This window comes from Nuphar pumila, unplaced genomic scaffold (genome assembly GCF_984573655.1).
Source record: "Nuphar pumila unplaced genomic scaffold, dmNupPumi1.hap1.1 HAP1_SCAFFOLD_1796, whole genome shotgun sequence".
NCBI lineage: Eukaryota > Viridiplantae > Streptophyta > Magnoliopsida > Nymphaeales > Nymphaeaceae > Nuphar > Nuphar pumila.
Window position 1 is genome coordinate 9,824 of NW_028323767.1, and position 20,519 is coordinate 30,342.

Genomic DNA, 20,519 nt, shown 5'->3' on the forward strand with positions numbered 1-20,519 from the left:
TTTGATTGCTGGGTCCGGCGAGGATTCAACGATGCGCCATTGCTTCACATGCTGTGGATGAATCTCAGGTGCATACATCACCACATCAACAAGTTCTCAAACAGCACATGATTCTCCCCACCTGTGTGCTGCTGGGGTACGCCTTTACATGAGCTGCCAGCGCAAACACAAAACCGTTTCTCCGCAGCTCATCTCTCATTTTATCGACGCTAGCCGGCGTATGTCTTTTCTTTCCTTTTTCAACGCTATCCTTCGTTTGTGTACGTCCAACTTGCTCCCAGAGAGAGGAAACCAAAGGTGTTGTCAACATAAACATGGCCTGACAACTTCAGAAGGACGTGAAAAGGATAGATGTATTGGTTCCTCCAAACCCAAAAGAGTTGCACAACGCAGCCGCGCGTTCCGGCAACGGTTGAGGCGTGGACCCTAACAAGCAACCCAAGTGATCGTCCGCAGGGGTGTGCAGATTGGTTGACGGCGGGCATTGGCCCCTAGCGACCGCCAAAACCGTGAACCCAGCTTCAACAGCACCAGCTGCACCCAGCAAGTGGCCTGTGGCACCTTTCGTGGAAGAAACCGACAAGCCACTGCCCCCATTTGTCCGCTCACCAAACACCTGCGTGGCACAACCAGTGTTTTGCCAGAACCTCTGATTTTTCGGGTCCAGATACCTGAAAATACATGACCTCTCGGGCCAAAAGTGGGGGTCAAAACCCTTTCAGCGAAGCACTGGCTGCAACTGTGGAATATGACGAACTAGTTAATCGGTCATGTTTCAACAACCCATGCCAAGAGAACTGGATTTCAACAGGTAACCTGCGCAGACAGTCGAGGAGCTAAAAGCTTGACGGACCAAAGAAAGATGTTGTCCATAGATACTTTGGGTTGATTATACCTGCCCAGCATGACGCTTGACCGACATATACGCACAGCATTAACAGGCACACACCTGTGCGATGGACGCAAGCTCAACTGCGTCGCCGAGGGGAGTGGAGGTTGCATGAGCATTGATGTAGTGGAGATCCGCTGGGCTGAGGCCAGTGCCCTTGAGGGCGCGGCGCATTGCAAGGGCTGCCCCATAGCCATCAAGAGGAGGCTGCACAATGTGTTGTGCATCGCTAGACGTCCCATAGCCCCTGACCTCTGCTAAGACCGTCGCCCCCCTCAAGCGTGCATGCTCTAGCTCCTCCAACACCAACACACCTGAACGCACCGTCATGCCCTTACCGTTTCGGCTGCTCGCATCGTAGAGGGGATAAGTCAGCATCGGGCCCATGTATGGTTACAGACACAGTCGAATGCTTGGGCGTCATGTACAAAGACAAACTTCCAGTCCTTAGTCTGCAGGGAAGATTCCGAACAGGGGGTGGGGGGCGCGGGGGATCCCACCCGCGCCTTCGGCGATTACGAATCCGTCGCGGTGGCGGTCAAACGGCCGAGAGGCCTCACGAGGAGAGTCATTGCAGCGCGTGCTGAGTGCACCCATGCGGCAGAAGCCGTTGATGGAGACGGCGTCCATGCATGACTCCGCAGACCCACAGAGCATAAGGTCAGCGTCCCCCCGCTGCACCTGCCGAAACGCCTCTCCGATAGCGTGCAATCCCGTCGCACACGCCGTTGCGGGAGAGGAGCTCGGACCCCTGAAGCCGTGGTCAATGCTGACCATGCCTGCAAGGATGTTCCGCACTCCACGTGAGTCAGCAATCGCGGCTTGGCCTCGCAGATAGCTGATAGGATGATCTGCCGGCGCGTGCCTGTCCTTTGCGCTGGAACCGTGTTCCGTACTCCGTGTGGGTCAGCATTCGCGCTGCAACCGTGTTCCGTACTCATGTGAGTCAGCATTTGGGGCTCGGCCATGCTGATAGCTGATATAATGATATGCCGGCGCGTGCTTGTCGTTCCACACGCAACCTTACAGTGCAGCCTAATGATATATAAGCTCGGCACACCAAGCCTCCTTGTACATGGTGCGGTTTCGCCCGGAGGTGGCTATGACTCAGTCGATGTCACGATGATGATGCTAGACCGACGTGTACAGGGTTCCACGCCATTCAGTGTATGTTCATCCTAAGTACAACAGATCACTTATCGGCCACTTGGCCTCAGAACTCATGACGCAAAACAACATGGGCATGCAGAGGTACCTCGGACATATGATTGGCTCTGGTGCCGGCCAGGAGTCAGCACTCAACAGCTGCAATTGTGATTCTCGCGGAAGATCAGCCTGCAGCCATGAGTCAGCGCTTGTCATGCAACTGTGGATGTATAGGAGATAGTACCTGCAGCCATGTTGCTGAGCACCTTGGGGACGAAGAAAGGGCTCACTTGCCTCAACCGGCCTGCCAGGACTGACTGCCCAGCAGCTGTCACCTCGGCCACGCTGGACATCGCCGATCCAATGCACACCCCTGCACTGCTGAGTCATCATGGATGCCTTGAATATGTCATATGGAATATGTGCCGCTGCGATGCATGCTGTCAATATGCCCATATGCCAATGTTTGTGTCGGTAATGATGATGATGCATCTTTTCCAACCGCTGACGTTCAATGAGTTGTATCACTTCCAATGTGCTGTCTGGGTTGCTTGTTCACTTTTCCTGCCATTGTTTTCGTGATGAAATGATGTATCGTTTTGCAACACGACAGCGTCCACATGGACATTGGCAACTCCGAGTGTCACTTGGGAATCAGTGCTACCAGTACCACCAGTCGAGGCAAGCGTACCTGGGTCAGCCTGACTTGATGCCGTTGTCAATATCATAGAGAACGAAGTTATGTCCCGCAGGCATGGTAATGCTTCCAACACACAGTACAGCTTGTTGAGTTCTAGCTCTCCAGCGATAGACTCTAGTGCCTTTCCAAGGATTCCATGTCTACTCTCACAGAGGTCACAGCCCTTAATATCCTCCGGCTGTGCCTGCTATGGGTTAGATTGTTCCCATGTAACGAAATCTCAACTCAGCTGTGGACTTTCCAGGGTTGAGAAAGACACATGTTAACGCCGTAATTGACTCGCCGCATTTGTCAGGTTGGTAAAGGACGAGCTTTTCAGACCTCAATCCCGCAAATCTCACATGCACAGCCCTTACCATTCAGAATGCATAATGGCAGAAATGCGCCGGAAGACTTACCGGAAGCATCTTTTTGGGCTTCCGTGATTGCCTCAAAGCCTGCCATGCGCATTGCCTGCATGGAAGCACAACTGGACATGTTGCACCAACAATCATACATATTACAGGGTACAGTCATAGCAAGACATCGCATGCCCAACGGCACTCACTTGAAGCTTGGACGATGTATCGCTGGAGCCCTCAACACCTGTGCCAGAATGTTGTGCCAGGCAGAGTGCTTTTTCTGGTCCTGCAGCCTGACAAATCTTGAATGTTAGGGACAGGAAAGTGGGGTCCGCACTCCATTCTGGCGATGCACTGCAGCGCCACTCTTGGCCACAACAACACATGCGGATCGTGGGACTTTGAGTCTTTGGATTGAGTCTTTGGAGGCGAAGCGAGGGCGAGTCACAGGCAAATGACAAGCACACATGGCGGTTGAAGCACAGAGGGCAGAGGATGCTTGAGAAAAAGCCTCCGCCAAAATGGCGTAAGAGCATCAACTGCGTACAGCGTTGCCCAGAACATTGCAAAGATTGTCCCCCACATGGTTGATGGGTGTTGTTGCCAAGTGCAGCTTCTCAAGGCTCACTTGGCACACATAGGGCGTGTTCACCTAGCAAGTGTTCGCCCGACATTAAGTGGGCTTCCATTGCCGATCCGTTGAGTGTCGTACCATCAATGTACATCCACACTTTGAACCGACCAAGAATGAAGTAAAACTGTCATCCGCACCTCGTCTGCTGCGGCACGGGCAAAGTCAATGAAGCGTGAGCTCCTCTTTGGGTCCTGCAAATCCCCTCCATATTCAAACAGTGTACATGTTGTGAAGCTTGCTTACTGTGCGATGCAATCAAATTGTGATGCCTGGCACATAGATGTATGCAGAGGCTCGGATCTCCATCACCAAGGCGACAAAAGCGTGCCTGGCGACGTTTGAAGGCGTTGGCAAATGCTGCACTATCCACGATACCAGCCACTCGGCTGGGTAACAGCGACCACACATGGCGATGCGCTTCTGGAAGGTGCTCCGGCAAAAGGCCTATGATGGCGGAGTCTGCGCTCAGCAGGCGCTGCCAGCTACGGTCGCTTCCGACCGCAAGGGGGGTGACCAGCCCCACTCCTGCATGATGACGGCGCCGTAAGCGCGAAAGCGTCGCCAGACTGACGCTTGCGCCTTCCGTAACAAGTGGAAATACGCTCATACAGATTGGCCTGAGTTCACGAACGCAATAATCCAATGGAAAACTGTGAAAAATGATGTTCATGAGGTAGTTCCAACATGCTGGGGACGAAGGATGCTAGAAACATGCTGCATGTCAGTGGCGACAGGTGTTCACGACATGCTGCTGCAGCCGCGATTCCGTCCAGCATGATTCTGAACAAGCGACCGACCATTGGTTTTGCAAGGAGTACACATGCTGATGACAGGCTGTGGCTTCTGTCCTTGTGGTCGAGATGAAAGTTCTCAGGGTTCCCAATTGTAACAGCGTATCGAGTAGGCGTTAATACAAATCTAGACTAGTACGAAGATGAATCACCTGTGACTACAACACGGCGAGTGGGTAGAGCTTCTGGGGCTGGCCAAGTATGCAGCCATACTCGCCTGAGACCTAGTAGTCGTACTGAATCTCGCACAGCAGATTGGAACCTAACACAAGTCCTAGGAAAGCATGATTGCATTGAAGAAGTCTGCGCAAAGAATCAAACTGCCTCACATCAGATCACTGGGTCCTTCCATTTCCTTTTGTCAAATCCATTCTTTCCTGCATCTATGCGAAATCAAAGTCTTTCGAAGCTCTTGCATCAGTCGATGGCGGACCATGATCTTGTGGAGTAGGCAACGCCGTAAGATTCCATTTAATTAAATTGGGCCAATGATTGGTAATTGGGTGGTGAGATGTAGGAATGGTGACGAGGACAGCGCAGCTCCAATAATGAACGTGCACACTGGTCTCGCGCCTCAGTGAAGGGACCATCTTCCCTTGGGAAAGAAAGCTTCGCAGGACGCTTTGTCGTATTGAGTGCAGAACAATGCTTGCAAACCTTTCAAGCACACACTACTATTTCCTGCCTCAGTCGACAACGGGACGTGACGTTTCCGGACCTGACGTTCTGAGGTCCACCTGGGGTAGGAAAGAAAGAATGACACAGGGCCGGTGACGAGGACAGAGCAGCAGCTATCGGCTATCAATCCCCGCGCTGCCCTCGTCACCGTTTCTCAGTCGTGCTTTTGTCGCCACCTTAGGTGAGGAACCAACGAAGGGGTCCTTGAGCGATATGCTTGATACTTCGTGTTGTCCCCCCAACGAACTTTAGCCTGCCTTTCCTGCAGCAAAAGCTGTTCTTCAGTACCCCTTGCAGCAAAATAGCTTCTTCAGGTGCAAAGGATTGAGACCGCATCATGGCCCCGCAACCGTTGCCTTTTGTTTCCTCGACAAGCAAAGTCAACGGTCACCCCAATGGGACATGGCGATCACATACAAATTCCTCGGACAGACACACACAGTTGCCAAGCGTCGTGAGATCTTAGATTCTGGCATGCAGTGTCCAGAGCTTAGAGCAAGGGCTTGATGATGATGTATCGTTTTACAACAGACTAACCCCCCTTACCGCGCTACCTCATCCACACGGATATTGGAAGAAGAATTACTGGGAATTAGTGGTGCCATTACCATCTCCTGAGGCTTGACCCCCTTATTGAGCCCTTGTTCAGTCAGATCACATGATGACCAATTGTCGGACAGAACGATGTAAAATGTATCATGCCAACTGGCATGTAGTATTGTAAAGGTACGTCACAAGGGCGAGACAGCCGCAGTCAATGTCGCGTTCAAATGAATGGACAACACATCATTGACTTCTGTGTGGAGCACGCACAAAAGAGACTCATCTCGAGAGACAAAGCACCAACAAAAGGTACCCCCAGTGATGTTTGCCAGGAGTTGAAGAGCTCTCACCAGATAAGGCACACCAGAGATGTACAGAGTGAGTCCTGCCATACTCAAAGGGGAGACGCATGACAGCAAGACATGCATCCATGTCTGCATACCAGATGCACACAGGATGACAACTCCCCACCACAGCAGGATTTCCCCAGCATAGTGTGGGTATCTGACGACACTCCACAACCCTGAAGTGATGAACATGCCCTGCGACAGACCAGCTACCCGTCAGGCCAAGCCGTATAGCAAGCACGAGAACTTGCGCACATTCATGTTTCATCAAGAAATTCTTAACCACATTCATTCCTGACTGATTCGGCAGAAACAAGAGTACTTGGTAATGTGTTGTAGGGGCTCATGTTGCATTCGGATGGACTATAAAGTGTGTTTATTAATATGGCTTGCTTGTTTCTCCTTCACTTTGTCCGCCGAACGAGGACCTGTACATTGCCAAAATGGGGTTTGACCCCAATTCCTGCCCCCAAACATCATGAGATTTCAGGCATCTAGATCCACAAATGATACCAGCGACCAGCGAAACACCAATCAATACACATTCATTTCTGATCGATCGAGCTGCGGAAGACTCCGTTTCCGTGTCCTGCTGATGCATTGCTCGATCTTTGTGTACCTAGACAGTTTCCTAGCTTCCTTGCATGTCTGCATCCACCGAGACTCCTGAACCCAGCCACTATGTGTCATGATGATGAGTCATTGCACTTCAGCACCGCCTCAACATATTGGCAACTTCAAGCACACATGTGAATGGTGTGATGTGAGCATATCTGCCTTGGCGCGGGGGGGTGAAAGAGGGATGTGGCACGATCCGTTATGCGAGCAGCGTTTCCCAGACCCTGTTATTTCGGGTCGCGATGCCTGAAAACGTATGACATTTGGGGGCAAAAATGGGAGTCGAATTCCACGATGGCGAAACACTGACCTTGTTCTGGGGCTGCATTCGAAAGATGAGCTTCTGGTAATCTGCCACAACCTCGGTCAGGAATCCTGCAGTCCAAACGGTGCATCCCGCGACGTCCAGAACTCCTATCTCCCGACACCTGTTGCTGCTGCTGAGTAGGAGGGTGATGGGCATGAGGTCCAACCAGATCCACACTCCCTACGTGGCAAACGCGTTCAATATCGCCGCAACTACTGTCATTGGACTGCATAAAGCTCGTCACAGCCAAGCAAGGTCACCTTGCACCGACGCTTTCGAATTACCAAAACTCTCATCATTGGATCGCAGTGACAGCAAGCATCAGCCAGCAGTGCTTCACCAGACTCTCTGATTTTTCAGGTATGGTTCATTGGACCACCGCATCAACAAGGGCCTTGGCAACTCAAAGTAGTACTTGGGTTTTCAGGTAGGCACCTGGCAATCACCGTGCAATCGCTGCAGGAAACAGACACATGAAAATTGCAACAGGAATCGAGTTTTGCCGCACAGTGAACGCACCTGCATGGACCATGCCACCAGCATGGAAGATGCGCTGCCTCGCAGCTCTTGGAAGCGGCTGTCATGACCCAACTTCTGCACTCGGTAGAAGAGGAAGGTGCCGAGTCGCATCGCCCACAACAACGCCAACACACTCGCCACCACAGGCCTGGCGCAAAGGGGGCGGTCCTCAATCACTATGCGACACAAGGACACACAGGAGGCCAATACTGCCGTAAAGAGTCCGGTGGCATCAAAATAGTCCTCAGTCTGCACAGTGCTTCGCCAGAAAAGGTTTCAACCCCCAGTTTCTATCCTGAAAATTCATGTATTTTTGGGCATCTGACCCTAAAAATGGCAGCGTCTGGCAAAAAACTGAGTTTGCACACTGCTTCGCCGGAATGGGTTTCGACCCCCAGTTTGATGGTGATGATGAAGTTCAAGGAGCTGTTTTTGTTCGAACGTGTGTACTTGATGGCTTGGTGACTACTTCCTGCCGTTGTCTATGTGTGTAATGATGAAGTTCAATGAGCTGTACGAATACTTGGTTGCTTTTGGCCTGAACCGACTGGTTCTTGCTTATATGTGTGAGGTAATTATGTATCGCTTTACAACGCTAGCGCATCCACATGGACATTGGCAACTCCAAGAACTACTTGAGGACCCTAGTTTCTGCCCCCAAAAATTTTCGGGCATCTGACACAAAAAATGACAGGGTCTGGCGAAACACTGACTCTGCAGGGCAATTTCTGGCTGCATTCAGTCACTACTTCGCCAGATGGGGGTTCCGCCCCCATGTTTGTCCCCCCCCAAAGTCCATCCATCTGGACCCGCACATAACACTTTCGGGCGAAAGTCTGGCTGCGCTTGATTAACAACGAGTCTGTCGAGGAATCTTTACCCACCTTGTCGAGGTGGATCGCTTCAGTTTTGGCATGGTACTAGGAATGGGCCGTGCTTGCTTGCGGTAGAAAGGAAAAAAATGCGCTGCAGCGAGATGACTAAATGTTACACCACAGCTTTGCGCGATAGCTGCAGCTGTTGAGCAGCGCATTTATAGTCATCCCGCGCCACAGCCCGAGCTGTTAAGTTCTGCCTGTGCATGCCATCACTATTCATTACTTGTGTGATTGCTTGTTGGGTATTGTTGAACACTGATCGGTTTTTGCGCCAATGCCGATGCCATTCCTCATAAATCGACTTCCTCTGGCCTCCGAGAAGGGCACTGTCAGAGAAGATGCTGATAGGGTGCATTCCATTGGCAGAGTGCGGCACACAGCGCTTGTTGGTGGGTGCCTTCTCTTCGTGCCTACTCATCGTCATGTGCTTCCTGTGTAGAATGCACTGCATTCCGCCAGTCACCACCCCCGTGCAGCCTCTGAGGACAAGATTCTGGTTCGCAAGTAAACGATGAAAAGCGATGTCAATCCCACAAGCCTGGAAAACGCGCAAAGGCTTCACCTGATTTATCCAGCCCAAGATGAATCCGACCCAGTTGACGCCAAGACAGATATAGAGCGTCTCCGCCACCCGTTGAGATGCACTGCTGGACATTTGCTCAAATTTTGGCTGTCATGCCAAACGCCAAACCTTGCTGTGTTCTAAGTACTGCCCTTCCCCGCTTGCGACAATTGCAGTTTGGACAGCACTAGTCATGACGGCTTCAAGAAAGTTGGCTCACAATGCCATATGCAGATCCCGCTCATTCCATGCGAAAAGCAACGCAATTTTCTTTGCTCATGCTTCTGCCTGGCGGATGACGGAAAGAAGGCGAATGTAAGGACCGTCACAGTGGAACCCTGTTCGCCGATAAAACCAGACAACCTCGCCAAGATTCGGCATTCGAGAGGTCGTGCAACTCACATGCAAATTCCGTCTGTTCCCAGGCCACTAATCGACGACGCTGTGCCGTGATATCTACCGCAAGCTGGATGAGTCATGCACGAGTCACTGACCCAGTCGAGCACGGTATGCAGGTGCTTGGTTGTGCTAGCAGAAACATACTCACGCACTGATACCTGTTGGCATCGCTAAAAATTATTGTTTGTTTCGTGGCTCAAAATTCCAGGCAGTTTGGCAGTCTGCCAAAGCCTGCGCCATCCAGCGATAGTTTCCTAGCGCATCTTTCTGTCCGACTCTTTTTCCTCCGCATCTCTGTTGTGCATTTGCACATGAGAAACAGTAGTGTGAGGAGGGATTCAGTGCGCACAAATATGATGTACTGCATGCGCCTGGTGCGCCCGCAGTCGCTTCAGCTACTGCTGTCGAGAAGCAGTAGGCCCGCACATCCGCGATACTCCACCGTCATGTCGTCTGCAGCGAGTCCTGAAGTCAGTCATTCCTTTCTGTCGGTCGTTAAAGACCATGAACTCCTAAAAACATCAGCGCTCATCGGTGGCTCATGGGTGGACCTTCCGGAAACATACCAGGTTTGCCATCTCGCATCAGGGTCGCATGCGTAGATACTTTGCACTCATTGGTGTCGACTGCTTACCTTATACACCAATGATGGACATCACGGGGCGGGTTCGTGGCAATATTACCCCGGTGGCCACTATATGGTCACGTTACTTTCGAAGCGTGACGTGATTTCTGGCATGGGCTTGAAGGCTTCGGCACCCACTTCTTGCTGCCTTTTCAGCATAGTCACTGTCTGAATGGTGCAGCATGCCTGTTTCCCGCTTCTACTATCAGAGTGACATGTCTTCTCATTGCCAGATGGTAGGGGTGGCGCACGTCACGTCGGCACACGGTTGTTCATCTATCAACTGGCCACATGAGTCTTAAACTGGGCGTTACTACGCCACGAAATTATGTTTGAAAGAAGGGGAAGGATGTGGTGCAAGATGGTGATCTCCGCGCTAACCCTGCAACTTCTTGTGCGACATGAAACGCTAGTCTCCTTGAATGCTTTTCATTGGAGTACCGTGCCTGTAAATCGAACATGCAAATCATTACAGTCCAATGACTTACAGAATTCGGCACAGGTGCGCAATCCCGCGACTGGCGTCGAGCTAGCGCGAGTAAGTTGCGCTGGCGGGACCGAGACGTTGGGGGCCATCGCTAGTGCGGAGGCAGCTTTCTCAATATGGCGTAAGCAAACGGGAAAAGAGAGGGCGGAGGTCGTGAAGAAATGGTACCGATTGATTTTAGACAACGCAGACGACATCGCGACTATCATGACAGTCGAGTGCGGTAAGCCGTTGGCCGAATCGCGAGCCGAAATTGTAGCTGGAGCGGCTTCGGTGGAGTGGTTCGCTGAGGAAGCGAAACGGTGCGTCTCGATTTGCATGCAAGGGATGGTTTCACAATGTCACTGGGGCCTAGTATGGCTCACTTTATGCAAATCAGACAAATACTTGCCGTCCCTCCCGAGCATAGCCCGTCCAGCAGTCCCGGCAAGCATGCACATTTCAGTCTCAACCTTCATGCTACAACAACACTGAAGTGATGCTACATCACTGCAATCGGTGACTTTGTATAAACAGTAATGAATGATGCATGTGTGCACAGAGTAATCAGCACTGACACAGTGTTAGAAAGCTGGGGATCGATGTCTGTCGGGGAGGAATCAACTCGTATCTGGGCACGCAGAGTGTGCGGAGATACGCTGCAGACAGTGCACTCTGACAAGCGCATGATTACGATCAAGCAGCCGGTGGGTGTTGTTGCCGCCATCACGCCGTGGAACTTTCCAATGTCGATGATCACACGAAAGGTTGCACCCGCGATCGCATCGGGTTGCACAGTGGTGCTCAAGCCTTCTGAGGAGACACCTTTCACAGCCAACGCGCTTGCCGTTCTCGCTCAACGAGCTGGACTTCCCGACGGTGCGCAGCTGTAGGCAATGGAGATTTTCTGTTTCATTTGGCACAGGCGGAGCGACAGTGGGGCAATCCTTCACCACAATTCATTATTTCTTTGCGTTGTCCCACGCATGTCAGAGAAAGGTTACAATTCTTTTGTATACCGTCCCACATATGGCCGAGCACCTTAGCAACGCATCTCTGTACACTCCTGTTCATGGCCGAGCAACCTTGCGAATTACGATGATGATGCATGAAGAAGACATGTCAGGTCAGTATATGGTCAGTCAGGCTGGTCCAGGTACGCTTGCCTCGGATGAAAGTAATGGTAGCACTGATTCCCAAGTAGTTCTTAGAGTTGCCAATGTCCATGTGGATGCGGTAGTGTTGTTAAACGATACATACAGGGAATTGCCACATGGAATTACCTGTAGGTAAATTACTTATGTGCAGCCCTGCTCATGACCGAGGAAACTTCAGAAGTTTACTAAGAATAACGAAAAAGGGTGCAGGCGTGCTCAACGTATTGTCCGGCAATGCCGAGGCGATTGGAAAGGCGATGCTAGAGAGTGACCAGGTGCGGAAGATAGGCTTTACGGGGTCCTCGAGGGTGGGCAAGTCGCTCATGGCAGGCGCGTCAGCCACAATGAAGCGCCTTTCGCTCGAACTTGGCGGGAACGCGCCTTTCATAGTGTTTGATGATGCCAACCTGCAGCTGGCGGCTGATGCTGTTGTGGCTTCGGGAACCCGAAACGCTGGGCAGACCTGCATTTCTGCGAACCGGATACTTGTCCAGGTGCGTATTGAACAGGAGAAGTGCGTTTTGAACTGGGTACACGTCCAGGCGCGTTTGAAGCAGCGGAAAAGCCGCATTTTGCAAATTGGATTTGCATTGGGTGGCATGTGCTTGTGCATTATCTTTGTGGTTTAATTAAAAGGGGCGCCGCGATGTGCCAGGCTCAAGCTTGGTTAGATTTGGTTGGGGGATAGATCATGTAATATATCAGCCTCGGTCAGGGGACAGAACAGGACGTGTGCACCAGTGAATAAGGCTGTGTGAAACCGTATTTCCGGATCTTCAATACGTATAAATACGCCATATCCGTACGTATAAATCAGAAAGGAGGAAATTGGAGATCAAGGTGTCATACGATTCCTTTTGACGTGTAGAGAAGAGCTGTCCTGCCGAAATTCGCAAGTTCGTTATTTTTTTCCTGACTTTCTCGTGTTGAAGCTGCGCCGGGATGACTGGCGGATGAGTGCGAAATGACGGAATGGTCAATATGGCAAGGCATAAAACATTTTTTCGGCATTCGCTTCTCACAGATTGCGTCTTACTGTCTGCTAACATTGAGGCATGATTGCGGACGGAAAATAGAAACGCTCATAAGGTGATATCTTGAATGTATACCCAGCCTCGTCATCCTATCGACTGATACCAAAATATTGGGTTTTCCCTATTAGCCAGGTATGCCAAGCTCACGGGAAATCATACCAGCACTACAGCAAGCCCATTAATGGATAGAGTGCACATGTGAGTACCATTATATATGGCCATCGTAGAATCCCATCACCTCCACGTGCATGAAGGTGCCTCCAATTGTCATGCTCGCAATGTCGTATTCGCACGACCTCTGCGCATCTGGAGAGCTCCAGCGAACATAAGATGCACGCGATGCATGCGTCGGCGTGCTCATTTGCGCATGACAAAGGCTCATCATCTGTCTGGGAAGGTTGGATGTCGACAACATGTAGCCATTGTGACACGCCACTTTGGCAACAGGGTAGCCAGAACCGTAATACAAAACATCTTGCGAACGACGTGACTGCTTTAGGCGAATATTGAAGGGACCAGCCGTTAGGTGAATTCACTATCTACTACCTTCATGTGGATCACTCGTAACCAAGCTTGCTCGCTCCCGTTTGCTGACGTTGATGCTCCAAATGGCATGTGAGCACTGTTTAAAGGAAGTTGACAATGGGTATGACAGAGTTGTACTGTTTCCAAGCTGGTTCAGAGAGTGCTTAAATTTTTTGAAATGAACGTAAATTGTTTTCAAGCAAGGACTATTGCAAGCATCTCACCCCAATGGTCTGTCATCAGGTCGGCAATCTGCCGTATATCACGTGGCGTAATCCGTATATGACGTCCGAGTCACGCTGTGACTAGGCGTATGCGCCCTGTGTCAATACGCCGTATGTACATACATACGTATGTACCGCGTGATTACGTAGCTACGCTTTCCCACAGCCTTGAACATTCACTGGTGTTCAGCGCCATGTGACCCCACAGCTTGCGTGCTGGAAGGTGGCAGGTGTTGTTGGGCTGGAATGTCAACGACTGACATGGCAACGACGACATTGCATGATGACTGATCAGCAGCAGTACGTGTTTATTGAACACCGTTTCACAAGCAACTTTGAGTTGGTAATATCACCTTGCACATCTCTACATAGCGTTTCTTCACCCAAGCTCATTAACGCTAAGCCACACTCACCCACGCGTATGCTACTGATTGCTTTGTCAGAATGGCGTTTGACCTCTCCCCAAAAATCGTGCATTTTCAGGCATCTGGACCTGCAGATCACACAGCGAGGCAAATTGGCGACAACACTGAGTGCAGGACACAGTGTACGACGAATTTGCGGAGATGGTCGCGGATCGAATGCGAGCTCTCAAGGTGGGGAACGGCATGGATATCTCTACGCGCGTCGGCCCAGTCATCAACCCCTCGAGAATCGAGACCGCGGACAGTCACGTCAAAGATGCCCTCGAGCAAGGCGCGGTCGCGATGTGCGGGGGGTCCGTCCTCCTCGATCCTCCTCTGGACTTGAAGGGAGGCTTCTACTACCAGCCTACCCTGCTTAAAAATGCGACCATCGACATGCGCATCTTCCGAGAGGAAACATTCGCCCCCGTCATTGCCATGTTCAAGTGCGCCGCCTCATACCTACCCCCTTGAACATCGGGATGACGAAAACAAATGTTTGACGGACTTTCTGTAAGTGACTCGAATATTAGATGGACGTTTTCGGATCAAATATACCTGCAGGTGCCCCGCGATGCCCAGAGCGACGCGTGACCGGCCGACCTCCTGATATAGTATGGTAGTCTGTTTGCGACGTTTCCCAAGTTTGTCCATTGTTTCCGAGAAGCATTCCGAGAAGCAGAGTCCAATGGCCATGTTGTTGTAGATAGATACATCGTTGTCATATGTGTGCCGCGTCCAAGAGAGTCCCGCACTCGCGTTTCATATGCTTCAATTTTACGAGGTTTTACGACGAGGGGTACAGCCTTGCTCTGGATTGGCGAGAGCGCACAGATATGACAGAGATTGTTGGGGCAACGGCCTAGTGTGCTTGCCTTAGGAGGTGGTAATGGTAGCACTGATTCCCAAGCAGTGCTTGATTGATGTGATGTAGATGCGCCTATCATCAGATATACCCCAAACCCCAGTGCCAATGGCAGACTCATCCAATTGCGGGGCTGGCAGGAACTGAGTTCATATGCTATGGCATGCACAAGCATGAAAGCTTGTCTGTCTCACGAGCCGATTGAATGGCTTCGGAAAGACAATGCTCGCTCGCGCATGATGCGATCGATGCGCGCGTGCTTCTGCAGATAGTACAGACAAACCAAGAGAAACCTGCTTGGTTGCAGGTTTTCTCTTGAAGTTGAAGCCATCAAGCTGGCTAACAATACAGAGTATGGCCTCGCTGCTTACTTCTTCACGAAAGACTTGAAGCGGGCTTGGAGGGTGGCAGAGGAACTTGAGTACGGAATGGTGGGTCTCAACGATGTCGCCATCGGCAGCGAGGTCGCTCCATTTGGTGGCATCAAGCAATCAGGCCTGGGCCGTGAGCAGAGCAAATACGGCATGGACGAGTACCTTGAGCTCAAGTACATCTGTATGGGCCTTGGCTACCGCTAGACCGAATGCGTTGGACTTGCATTGCCCTGAGATTAAATGTCGAAGATCAAGTGGTAAAAGTGTATGTTTATTAACATTTGGCACCGCCAAAACACAATTGCCGCTGAAGTGAGCTTGGTTCGCCGCCACTGCAACGAGGCGGTCAGAATAGGACTATCAGGTACGTAGAGCTGTCTAGTTAAGCTGTCTCTTGGCGTCCATGTTGCGGCCATGTCCCTCCTCAAGAGTGCGGCATCGCCAGGACACTGTCCTGGCCAGTCAGGGCTCTATCTCACGATAGCTCGACAGGGTTGAGACCATGGTATGCGTTCCTCATAACGGGACATCAACACACGTAAAGTGGATTGTATTGGTGTCTAGAGCAAAGGCTCTTAGTACACGATTCCCTACCGTAGATAGCAGTGACCTTTGGTTGGCCACGCGGCACGCTGGGGCCGTTTGCCCAACCTACTAAGGTCAGATGTGCCAAGTGGGTGCGATTGTGCTGTGAACGAATACAACATGATGCTGATGATGTACTCCCGACCGTCGACGTTCAATAAGCTGTATTGTTTCGAATGTGTTGATGTGGTTGTTTTCGGCCTAAGCCGTAGCTCTTTCTCTTTCTCTGTGCGATGTAATGATGATGTACTGGGAACTCTGCACCGGCCTACAGGGTGGAGTTTTATTAGCTATACACAGGGAAATGGCCGGATTTACGACATGCTGACTTGAACCACCCACCTTGCAATGGCTCAATCGACAGCCCAGACGGCCCTTGACATGGTGAAGGGCTCGAACATATCAAAAATTGACATGTCTTGCGAATTACATAGCAACAAACCCAGCATATCCCCCCCTGCAGTCGTGTATTTTCGGGGTGACAATGTGGCTGCCCCCTCGACCCCCCCCGACCCTTGGCCGAGAGGGGGGCTCCCCCCGCCCTCCTGACATCATGCACAAGTGCAATTGATATGTTTTTGCGGTGGTCCCCTGCCCTGGTGTGCTGTGAAGCCGGAGATACAGTCCTATGAATGATTGCCATATACGTGCACGTAGGCGCCATGCCACACAATCAAGCCACGTGCACAGACGAAACAATGTCACCAGCTTGCAGCGTGTTTTTTTAGCATATGTGGTTTCACATCACTCCCGAAAGCTCATGGCCTGTAGCGTCTATCACGGGTAGTTGGGCCCAAATGAAGTCATCCCATACATCGCGCGAAAACCTGTTGTGGTGTAGCCCATCTTTGAGCTGCGACTGTGGTCTGGAAACTCAAGTTCTCGAAATCCCGCCGGTATGAACATTGTAGTACGCTCCGAGTTCTGTCTATAGAGCCTTCATACGTCTCCATACGAGCTGATTAAGGCACAGTACCCTATGGCCAAAGTCAGGACTATCCCCGGCACTCCCTTAACCACAACTTTCTCAATACTTGTCCGATTGTAAATTGAAAAATACGTACAGACGCGTCTCGGCCCGGGGCGTATGGTGAAATGCACCGCCTCAACCTACTCATTTCGCGCTTTTCAGCACATTTGCTCAACGTCTTGACCCTCTACGGGCGATGTGAAATCCGCGAAAAATATATCTGCCAAAGTATGCACAACTAGGTCAAACACTCCGACAGAGCTAAGATTTATTTTGATCACTGGTTTCAATAAGACCGGTCGCATTCAATTCCGTTGTGTGAGGGCTTCGGAATGGGCGCGACGTTTGTGTGAGAAAAGTGTGATGGTGACGTCAGGATCACCCGCCAGCTCAGTGACATAAACCGTGTATAGCTAATAAATCTCCACCCTGTATGTAGGAGCAACGCTCTCATGTACCGGACCCTCTTCAAGTCGTAGCTCATGCGAGCGGACGCGTGTTTATGACTTGCTTGTCCGCACGCTGACATTCAAATAGTTGTAATACTTCGAATGTGCTGTCTTGCTTGCTGGTGACTTGCTCTTGCCATTACCTGAATGATGCATTGATGATGTACCTTTTACGACACTACCGCATCTACATGCACATTTGCAAGTCCAAGAATCACTTGAGAATCATCATCATTACATCACATAGATAATGGCAAGAAATAGACAACAAGAAACAAAGACAGCACATGCGAAGCGATACAGCTCATTGAACGTCAGCGGTCTGAGCAAGCAAGCCTGTCATAAACGCGCGGCCGCTGGCACGAGCTAAAACTTGAAGAGAACGCCGGTACATGATAGCATTGCCCCTACATAAGCCAATGCCGAGTTCCCGTAGCGCATTGGTGACAAATCCATCCTTGATAACATCACCCCCAGCACTCGCTGTTATCGCCAGGGTATTGAGCAGCTCCATCGCCGGCTTGCCCATGCGGTCGAACGTCTCATGTGACAGCGGGCTGAAGGCGTAGCCATTGGGGTCAGCGGATTGATACTTTGTCCGCTTGAGCTGATCCCGTGCGGCTGCTGCACCACCTTCCACTTGTGCGGCTTGCACGTGGGAGGGTGCACAACCGAGATGTCGGCGGCTGTGAGTCCGCTCGGCAATACGAACAAGATGTCTCCGCGAGCCGCAGAGTGTGGTGCGATGGCGGCGGCTTGAGCGCCTGGCAGTCTGCGGATTGTCGGTTCAACGGATGGTGCAATCCCAGCGCGGGAGGCAATGCGGCGCCAAATCTCTGTGAGAATATTGTGGCGCAACGTCATTGACGTGCACTGGGACCGGCAGGTCATTGCGTGGTCGATATCACCTGCTTGCATGTACTGCCCGCAGCAGCACCGAATGCTAGGTGCATTGGCAGGCATTTGCGTAAGGCCGAGACGGTGGCGCATGGCGCTGATGAAGTCAGACTCTGAGAGCTGCAGCGCCGTAGAGAGTGGCAGTGTGTCCATCCATATGGAGGAGGCGCGGCACGCGCAGCTGCGAATGCGAGCTATGTGGCGACAGCCAGCTTCGGTGTTGGCGTCGAACGAAGCCAAGAGGTCGTCGCTGCGGCGTTTGGCCACGAATCGCGCGTAGGTGCGCTGTACGTCAGGGAGGACGGTGTCGACGCAGTCCTCGTCAATGTTCAGCGCCTCCGGGGGCCAGATGGCTTTCGCATCGCCTTCGGCGTGCAGCGCCTGCCATGTTTGCTTGAGGATGGCACCATTAGGGCTGGCAAAGGGGCGGAATTGCTGAGGCCCGTCACGCATGGTGGTCTCCGCCATGGCTGCCGCGGATAGAAAGGCAGCCTGTGCCTCCAGCGCAGTGGTGGCGCGGATGCCCATGCCTCCGTGACGTAGTGGCAGGGTCAATTGGCCGGCGCGCACGTCTGCTTGTTCTGGACGTTGCATGATGGCAAACGCGGCCTGCGCTGCTTTAGCCTCAACGCGCTGAATGGAGTCACCCACAAGATTCCATGGGTGACACGCGGCAGGTGGGCGATGCGCATTTGCGCAGACGAGCGCAAGATCGTGAACTTATCTTGTGCCGCAAGCGGGGCGTCGAGCAGTGTGTCCATGCGGTTGCAGATGATGTCAGCCTGCTTTTGTGCAAACACTGTGACGAAGGCGTCCATGCCAACTGGGGTGCCAGCGGCTGCGAGGCCGTCAGCGCAATGAGGGATGCCGGGGGCCGCCGCTGTGCCAGCCGCAGCTTGAGCATTGGGTGAATACACTCCAAACTTGTCGGGCCGCACATCCAGGCCAATCGCAGCCCCGAGGTCGCGGAGGGCGGGGAACGCCGCAATGACAGCAGCTGCCTTACCCAGAAGGAAGGTGTCATCCGTGTAAGCTGCGGGGGCAGCGTCTGGGTGTGCCAGTCGCAGCTTCTCGAGCTGATCCTGGGTGGTCAGCGAGAAGCAAAGTACGCCACATGGATCGCCTTGACGGACGCCGCATTCTGACATGATGGGTGGGGTGCCCTCAGGCGCCCCGCTGACAATTAGGCGGCTAGGCTGTCGATACGCCAAGCGGCGAAAGGTAGTAAGGTGGGCTGGCGCCTTGCGATAGCGTCGAGCATGGCAGTACACGACAGGCTGTTGAACGCGTTTTGGTAGTCCATCTGCAGGACGACGCAGTCGGGGTCGGCTGCGAGGGCAGCGTTGATGGCGTGGCCGACAATCTGGCTTCCCCCTTGACACCGACCCCCAGCTGCAAAGGTGCGAGTGCTGGGCCAGCTGTGGGGCAGGTGGCCATGGCGCAGAGGCCAGCCAGCCGGAACCAGACGTCACCGATGGCGATCGGACGGAGGCCGCGGTTGTTGGGTTTTTCAAGGCCGATGAGGGTGCTGTCCAAGAGCTTCGGCACATGTGGCAGCCCGCCACCGACTATGGCCATCCTGGAGCGTTCGTATGCTTGCCTTCCTGCTTATCAAGAAGTGCGACAAATGGGTGACCACTCCTTTGCCTGCTAATGCTTCCGATGATGACAAGCTTGTTGCCAATGAAGCTCTTTCGTGGATTCGATTGTGCATTTCTGACCGCTGGCTCAGACGCATCAAATCTGTCGTTGCTCCTGATGTTGCTTGGAACCAGTTCAAGAGCGCGCATGAAGCCACGCTGAAGCCCAAGGCTGTCAACCTCCAGAAGCAGCTGTTTGCACGACGTCAAGCTTCTAATGAGACTGTGGATGCTTTTCTGGACGCCATTGAACTGATAAATGACGACTTGGAAACACTAGGATCACCCGTCCCCGAAGCGACGCTAGTGCGCCATGTCATCGACCATCTGAATGCCTCGTTCGAAGGCTCGAAGTCCATCCTCATCCTGCGAGCTCCTGACTACCAGTTGGAATCCCTTCGTGTTGATCTGCGCGCCATGGAGATTTCCCAGCGCTCTGACTCTCTCGGTCGCCCCGTGCGTGCTCTGCAGGCCCAGGGTTCCCGCGGAGGCCACGGGTCACGTGATGGACGAAGGCCTTCCCATGATCGCGACAGGCGGGGTCAGAACTCTGAGGAGCCCTCAACAAGTACTTCTAATTTCTCCTGTGATTTCTGCGGGAACCCTGGGCACATTGCCCCTCATTGCACTCTCCGCTGCAAGCAACGCTTCCCAAACCAGCCGGAGACTTTTGCGCCTGGCTTCCCTCGTCCCCGTGGATCAGCAAATTTGCGCGGCACGCCTCCTTCGTCTCCTGCTGTTGCCTGGGTACTTGACTCTGGGGCTTCCGATTGCATGGTCAACTCACGGAGTGTTTTCCTTCAGTACACTCCGTTCACGAAACCCCAGACAGTTAGTTTCGGGAATGGAGCCGTGGAGCAGGCCCTAGGATCTGGAGTCGTGCGTATTGCCACTCCTCTGTCTGATATTGACATTCCCGATGTCTTGTTTGTTCCGTCCTTAGTCAGCAATC

The 20,519-nt window shown here is 52.3% G+C and overlaps 1 protein-coding gene across 1 annotated transcript; it reads right to left on the reverse strand.

The window, feature by feature from the left end:
• Window positions 1–328: 328 nt before the first annotated feature.
• LOC149809037 (3-oxoacyl-[acyl-carrier-protein] synthase, mitochondrial-like) lies at window positions 329–3,462 on the reverse strand. Its single transcript, XM_089995024.1, has 7 exons — window positions 3,283–3,462; window positions 3,057–3,188; window positions 2,727–2,919; window positions 2,280–2,408; window positions 1,390–1,668; window positions 950–1,203; window positions 329–616 (listed from the first exon to the last, which is right to left on the reverse strand). The coding sequence occupies exons 1-7, from the start codon at window positions 3,460–3,462 to the stop codon at window positions 329–331; spliced, it is 1,455 nt and encodes a 484-aa protein (XP_089851150.1).
• Window positions 3,463–20,519: the final 17,057 nt, after the last annotated feature.

What these genes read in the sequence shown, in the direction of transcription:
- LOC149809037 (XM_089995024.1), bottom strand. Translation starts at nt 3,462, where the DNA reads ATGTGTTGTTGTGGCCAAGAGTGGCGCTGCAGTGCATCGCCAGAATGG. An exon ending in ATACATCGTCCAAGCTTCAA is followed by an intron (nt 3,189 to 3,282) that starts GTGAGTGCCGTT and finishes GCTTCCATGCAG; the next exon opens with GCAATGCGCATGGCAGGCTT. An exon ending in AGCTTGCGTCCATCGCACAG is followed by an intron (nt 617 to 949) that starts GTGTGTGCCTGT and finishes TGTGCCACGCAG; the next exon opens with GTGTTTGGTGAGCGGACAAA.